Here is a 7,659-nt window from a genome sequence, read left to right on the forward strand (position 1 = left end):
AAAAACAACATTAAACTCCGGCAAGAAGATAAAGTCCTTTTTGCAAAATCATAGACATTTATTTACAAATCAAGTATAATAATGGGAACACAGAATGATCTTGGAGAGAGCTTTACCGAGCTGACTACTGTAACCGTACGCGACCAGGGTTTAAAGGCTGAACGAATGACTGACCGCCACAGCGGAGAAAAGAGTTTGTGTGAACTTTAATGTAAGGACTTAAAGGACTTATTTGGATCGGCCCTCTCTGACCGATACCCGATCTGAGAAAAATGGCACTATCGGAGCCAATACCCGATGTGTGCAGTTTCAGTTGCATTGTCTTGAGGATAGTGACTTATAACAAATAGTAAGCTAATTAGCAATATTTTCCACCTAAAACTTTTCATATGATTTAGACAAGATTGATACTTCAAATCATACAGCTTATTGTGGAGAAATGCAGTCTTATTTGTGATTTCACGTTTTGCCTGGTGGTCGATAAAAGAGGTGAAAAATCCCAGATTTACATCTGAATTGACTTAAGCCATATTTAGTAACCATAACGTCATAGCAACTACTGTTTTGCAGCCTTTTCGTGTCCCTCCCCCTCAAGCACTCAGCGTCTAGTCCTGCTGAACACTGATCATTAAAGGCCACGACACTTTTCGTTGACATCAGCCAGGCTGCTTGAGGCCGCTTGAGATGTATTGGAGAAACTAATGATTTCTGTCCTCCCTGTTTGGGATGATGCCAGTCTACAGCTGAGGAGCTGCCTGCCTGTGCACATTCCTGCTTCTGGACGTCCCCCTTCCCCCTCCACCATCCCACAATCCCCTCCGTCTGACGTGTGTTAAACTGCAAGTTCCGTGCACAGGCCTGCCTGTGAAACACCTTTGAAATGCAACCTGTTTTAAGACCGGCCGGACACTCGTACGTCTGGTACACGTGCACGCACACACACTGGATACACCCTTTCTGCCAGCTAAAGCAGACACACCCTCGTAAAGAGGTACAGGTGCCTATTACACACATGCAAAGCTTGTGCTAATGAGAGACTTGATGACTCGGGCAGTTTGGAGTGCTTTATGATATTCAGTAGTGGTTAACCCGTTTGGGTTTTTCTGTGGCTGATTGCGATATGTTAAAAAGTAAGGGTGGCCTATCGGGAGTATTAAACACTTGAGTAACACTTAAAAATGTCTGCATGTCATTGTTTAGATGAGAAAATATCAAAGCAAATATTCTTTCCTCTAAAATTTTCACAGCACTAACTTTACTTTTCTGAGCCATTTTTGTGATAACTTTTAGCTAGGGCTGGGCAATTTTTCCTCTTTTATCGATTAATGGCATGTTATGGCACAATTTTATTTTTTAGAAATCGAGGAATCGCGATTTTGAATAGAAATATTACCAAACGTTAGAATTAGAGATGCACCGATCGATCGGCCAGGGATCGGAATCGGCCGATTTTCCTCATGATCGGCCCGGATCGGTGATCGGCCGATCAGTCTCACTTCTTTCCGATTCCGAAATAAAATGCAGCGCTTCTCTTTTGATTTCATTGACGTGAACTCCGTTAATTTAAATAGCGTGGGAATTGAAGATCGGATTTATATACGTTTTGCGACGACACATTTATGTGGCCAAGTGTAAATGGAAACGTTTGAACAAATCAGATAGATATCCAATCAACGAAAATGCATGAAATGACCAGGTGTAAACAGGCCCTATAGATTGGGTCCGTGGATAAACTCTTAAAGGGACCGCAGTCCAATATTCCTACTGCTGTCTGTCATGTTAATCAAAGAACAAAAGACAAAGAAAATCACTTTCGTGTGTTTTTATTTTATTACTTGTTTTTTTTTTTATGAAAATAAAACTTTGCGTTGAAGAAAAATAGATTTTTGTTTGTATATGCTGTCAATTATAGTTCTTAGAAAGAGAATCGGCAAAAATCGGTATCGGCAGATCACACTAAAAAAAAAATCGGAAATCTGAATCGGCCAAGAAAATTGCAATCAGTGCATCTCTAATTTATTTTCTATTTTTGTCACAGCTGATGTGTTTTTGTGGGATCGTCTTTTATAGTTCAGTATGTAGATCATTAGGGTGCTGTTGGTTTACAGTACTATGCGATGTCTCCCTTGAGTCTTTGTTAAGAGAGGGGGAGATGTTTTTAAAAAATTTATTATTAATCAAAGAAACCATCTGCGAGGGACGCCATTTTTATATTTGAAATTCAATGGTTGATCCTCATTGCAACCTCTGCCAGGCGTGCTATACATGTGTCTGTTTTGTCACTTGATACAGTGGACCGATAGGTGTTCTGTCCTCTCCTCGTCCTCCGCTCTGTGTCACCACCTCTTTACCACAGCAACATGCAAAGATGAGAAGGATGGAAGACAGAAACTGATAATATATTTCTTTCATGCGGTTGAAAGCAAAGATCTGGGGGTTACTTCACAGGAGTGGTCCTCTTCTGAGAGCCGAGGGAGAAAGAACTGAGAGTTTGAAAAGGAAATGGTTCACAGGACCGATTTGGTAGGAGGGTTCTTGTGGGTGGATCGTTCTTTTAAGTTTCTGACAGACTCAGGAAAGCCCTGGAGGCGTGTGTACAAATCATGGTCACTAGTTTTCTATGAGATGCACACTTAGTGATAACCTTCCGTGCTGTAATTATGGCCACCGGAAGGAGCTAGTAAAATTTAGGCTGCACCCCAATTTGCATACTTATATTATACACTAAAAGTGCTTTGCTGGTGATAAGAAAGATCATGATTTGAGTGTGTAAGACATTGACCTAGACCTAAATTGCCATAAAATTGTGTTTGTATTGTGTGTTAGCATTAGCACACTGTTTGCAGTATTTTAGCATTAGTTAAAATTTTCAAATGCCTTAATTTATCTTTACTTATTTCATTTATTTAGTATTGCCAACAATTTTTAAAAAGGTATATCACCTATGTACCCAAGATATTTTTATTTATTTAAATTTGCTTGTTTATTTTAAATATGTTGGTACTTTGTCTATATCTACTTTGTCTGAAAGTAGACTTGAAAGACTTTATAATTAAATGGTTTATGTAGGTAATACATTTCAGCTAAACTCAATTCTCAATACTATTGAACAAAAACACACATTTGTTTGATTCAGTTTGTTCACATTAAATAGTAAAATATTATTACAATTTCTGACAAAGCTGAATTTTCAGCATCATTACTCCAGTCTTCAGTGTCACATGATTCTTCAGAAATCATTCTAATACAGAAAGAAAGTTTTACAGAAAACTCATGTTTCTCTGCGCTGTCATTTTTTAAATTTTGAATTTGAAACACTTTTAGGACCGCAGATTCCTCAGGGTCTTTGCTTGAAGCCATCACACTATCACGACAAGATGCATGTCGTTTGCTGTTTGAGTGCGCTGTGAGATTTTCACATTTGAAACTGCGCGATCCTGATACAAAGTCCGTTTTACCGGCTAAGCTAGGTTTTCTACTGCAGTACTTGCATATCATCACATGTCCCTCCTCATCATACAGATGCCAATCAAAATCTGACAGCCTTTTTGGGCATCCATTTGCATCTACAGTACAGTAAAGAAAGAACACCGTTTCAATCTAATGCGTCAATTCTCTTTATGCAGCATCTCTTTCTCTCACGTTGAGTGTGCGTGTGATAGAAAGCGACAGAGGGCGCTGTCAGCTAAGTGACGGTGTTTAATGCGCTTAATTTATTCTTTGCATCTAACTCAATCACCGGCGAGTAAAATCGGAAAATTTACTAGCCATTGGCTAATTAAAGACATTTTTTAGTCGCCTAGTGGGAAATTTACTCGCATATGCGAGCAATTTTCTCGCATTGTAGAGGGTTGTTTAAATATCACTTAATCCATAAGCGCTTTCTACATTTCAGTTTTCTAAAGAGAGGAAAACGCTTTACGTTTAACGTTTAAACGTGTCGCGTTAATATTCTGGCTCATCTGCATGTCTTTTAGCATCACTGTCTTAGTACATTAAACCAGCATTTTAAAATGCTACAAAACTGTTCACAAGCTCCTAGGGATTTGATTTTGCTTGTCATTTGTTGAAATAAATATAAAAAGTACAGTGAGTTCGTGACTGTTCGCTGAATGTGACCCACAATCTCTGATTCTCCTCCATGGCCATGGAAAAATGAATATTTATAATGACAACAATTATACTGTCATTTCAAAGTTTCCAACAAAGAAATGGATCGACTTCTGTCAGCTTGTTGAACACACTTTTATTTGGATAATCTACCATATGATGGCTGAAGCAGCAGCGAGCGTCCAGCGAGCGACACTGTTTTGATGCTAATCAGGTAGGCTAAACATTGTAAACCAAATTCTACAAAACCTAAGAGAGAAAAATCGAATTATCATGCAGTGCGATAAAATAGCTTCTCTTCCCTGCAAGCGATACAATGAAGAATAAATGATTGTTTATCTTAAAGGCAAAAACAAAACAAAAGATAAGCAGTTATCCTTATCCACCTTTTTCTTGTCGTAAAAATGGGCGCGGCCATTAGTAAATTCTATGGGTCTGGCTTCCGGTCTCATCTGCATCCACTCCGTCCAGCTATTTTTAGCTGAACAAAACAGTTCGTTTTGCTGCTTAATATTGAAAGTTGGTGTGTCTTATCATATTATTTTAATGTATTATCTTAATTATGAACACACTGGTTTGTAGTGCTAACAGTTTTACCGTTTACTGCACATTGTTATTCTCCTCGTTATTTACCTATAGCGGCTAATGAACCGGAAGTCTCACCCATAGGCTTACTTCCGCGTTGAAGAAAAAGGTGGATAGAGAATGAGAAGTAACCATGGGAACGGATAGTGTATCCTGCTAATATGGGGGCGCCTTCCCGAAATGCAATGCAGAGTAAAAAGATTGTGACATAACTCCTCATTCTCTATTGAGATTTTTCACATTTTTGAACCCTGTCTTTGCCACTTGGTTGACTATTGGATTCAAATCAAATAAATTGAAACATCATGCGGTGGATAACATTTCACCGGTTCAATTTATAAGTGCATTTTTTTAGCTGCTAGAGTATTTATATGTGTCCTTCTTGTGAAAATAGACCAGTCAGCATTTTATGAGATTTTTCTGTAAGCGGGATCAGCTGTTACTGATACCCATTATTGCGAATAGAATTAGCTTGATTTGGATTAGATGTAATAAACATCGGGGCAAAGAAACAATCTTAGTCATACTGTTAACACTAATTACACAGACTACTGAGAACGCAAAACACAACCAGAACACATTCTGATTCATGCTAGTCTGTGATGCTGTGAAATGACAACTTGTTGAGTGACTACGTGATTTAACGTTTGGAAATGTCGCCTGGTTTACATAACATTCAGCTGAATGATACATTCTGTACCTCTTTTAATTTGTAGTTATGTAATTAATCTAGTAATTCAACTCTTTAAGTTACATTTGTCATTTGCAGATAGTCAGCAAAGTTGCTAGATGTGACAACCTGTTATAATTGCTGCATTATTTGTCATTGTTGCTTCTTGTTTGTGTGTTTGTCCAAGTTTACCAGTCACCTTGTGAAGACTTGCGTTGCCTAGGCTGTTTTTGGTGTAAACACAATGTACACCAACAACAACTTCCTATCATGTGATTGCAGCATTGTCTTATTATATTCATCCTCATGCACTTCCTCATAAACATTTTTAAAGGAATTTCAGTAAACCCCTAACTCTAAATATTAAACTTCAGTGCAGATTCCTGTCTTGAATACTTTATAGAATTTTATGATTGTAGTCAATAATTACGAATTGTATTTTCGGCAGATAAATATTGAGGATGAACACCAGATGAGCTGTGAGTAAAGTGTAATGATTTACTCTGGTTTGCCCTGACTAACCTTCTCTTCTTCTCTCTCATTGTTTGTTCTGTAGGCGAGTTATCCTGCCTGGGAGGACTTTGTCACCAAAGGGGCTAAGCTACAATCTCAGTTAAGGTAAGAACAGGCCTCCTGCGTTACATGCTTCCTTGAGTAGGGAGTAATTATGATAATCTTGTTTCGAAAGCAGGAAATGTGCTTGATTATTACATCATTCAGGAAGGATTTGTCATCCAGTATAAGAGGAGAGCTAATAAAGGAACATTTGTGAAAAATGTCTTTTTGAAAGATGCAAAAAGGCAGTGAACAGGCAGTGATGAAGAAAGAAGGGGATTTCATAATAAATAAATAATTTAGAAGTAGAGAAATTTAAATGCAGACAGTTAGGAAAGGCGTCACATTTAGAAAATGAGGATGTATAGTTGATTCAAAGGGATGTTCTGTCCTAAAGTCAACAGAATATGGCATTTGCAAGCCTTTGTGTTTCCATGATGTGATGAATTTTAGAGTGAAGATAAAAAAAAACAAGACTTGATTTTATCCATCGTGTATTGATTGGATATTGTAAAGTGAGTGTTATGTATTAGAATGGAGCCAGATTGTTGGAGGTAGGTGTGAAAAAGTAAGTGGGCTTGTTGACATCATCTAAAATGAAAGATTTGAAAGAAAAAAGAAGAAAAGATTACAATGACAATTTTAATTGGAATAATGTGTAAAGTAAGACCTTGAGTGTGTATTTAAGTCGATAAATAGGGCAACATTGATTCTGACTTGGGTCATGCCTAATTTTCACAATCCATGTTTTTTGTCCAGTGTTTTATTGACTTAATGATTGACACCAAAGTACACAACAGTACAACCTACTGAACAGACTGTACGTCTATCCCTTGTGCGCTTTTGCGCAAGATTAAATATGCCATCTGACCTGACTAAGGTGCATACAAAGTTGGTACTCTAAAGGCCCCAATATACTCATGACGAAGTTTTTTCTCATTTTTTTGCTTTATGCTTACCTTTGCAGTGATATACTTTTAGTGAATGTCCATTTCCATGTCAAAGAAGGCAGAGTCGCAGAACATGTAATTGCCACAGACTAGTGGTAGTTTAAAGGTGTTTAAGCGGCCATAATTCAGTATGATACAGAAAGGCTTATCATAGGAAGAGAAGATCGTTTAGGTTAGCCGTTGGTTCCATTTTTACAGTGTGTCCCCTCTGCCTGACCTCTCTGTTCAGTCCTTGGAGAGTAAACAGGCTAATGACCCTCCCAAAGGTCTACTCCATTCCAACAGATAAACATCAAACACGCTCCACTCACACACACAATTACCATTGCCAGCCATCTGGACTGCTAAGAGCTGATCATGGTCTGCTTTTTAAAAGTTCCTCATGACTTTGGGCACTGCTAGTGTTTTTGTAAACACAGTGTTGGGTAATGTTTACCTGTTGCTGTATATCACCATATGTCTGGCTGATCAACATCACAGTACATGCAAATATAGATACTAGACTGGCTGGTTTGGGAATGGCTGTTGTAAATCTTAATGCAAACCACCAATTGCACTTAAAGGGGTCCTATTATGCTTTTTCACTTTTTCAGCTTTAGTTAGTCTGTAATGTTGCTGTTTGAGCATAAACAAGATCTGCAAAGTTACAAAGCTCAAAGTCCAATTCAAAAGTTGATATTTTATTTAACAGAAATCACTTTTCAAAAACTAACACGAACGACTCGTTTGGACTACAATGCATATTTTCCGGGATTTGTGATATCACAAATCTCGACAAATTGGATGAGA

The 7,659-nt window shown here is 38.0% G+C and overlaps 1 protein-coding gene across 2 annotated transcripts in view; it reads left to right on the forward strand.

The window, feature by feature from the left end:
- LOC107666115 (MTSS1-like protein) overlaps positions 1 to 7,659 on the forward strand; it is a 78,253-nt gene that overhangs the window by 5,838 nt on the left and 64,756 nt on the right. For both annotated transcript variants that reach the window (XM_016457265.1, XM_016457266.1), the window contains exon 2: positions 5,922 to 5,983. In XM_016457265.1, the coding sequence (XP_016312751.1) occupies positions 5,922 to 5,983 (62 nt within the window). The remainder of the gene's footprint in view (positions 1 to 5,921; positions 5,984 to 7,659) is intronic.

This window comes from Sinocyclocheilus anshuiensis, unplaced genomic scaffold, assembly GCF_001515605.1.
Source record: "Sinocyclocheilus anshuiensis isolate Anshui unplaced genomic scaffold, SAMN03320099.WGS_v1.1 scaffold447, whole genome shotgun sequence".
NCBI lineage: Eukaryota > Metazoa > Chordata > Actinopteri > Cypriniformes > Cyprinidae > Sinocyclocheilus > Sinocyclocheilus anshuiensis.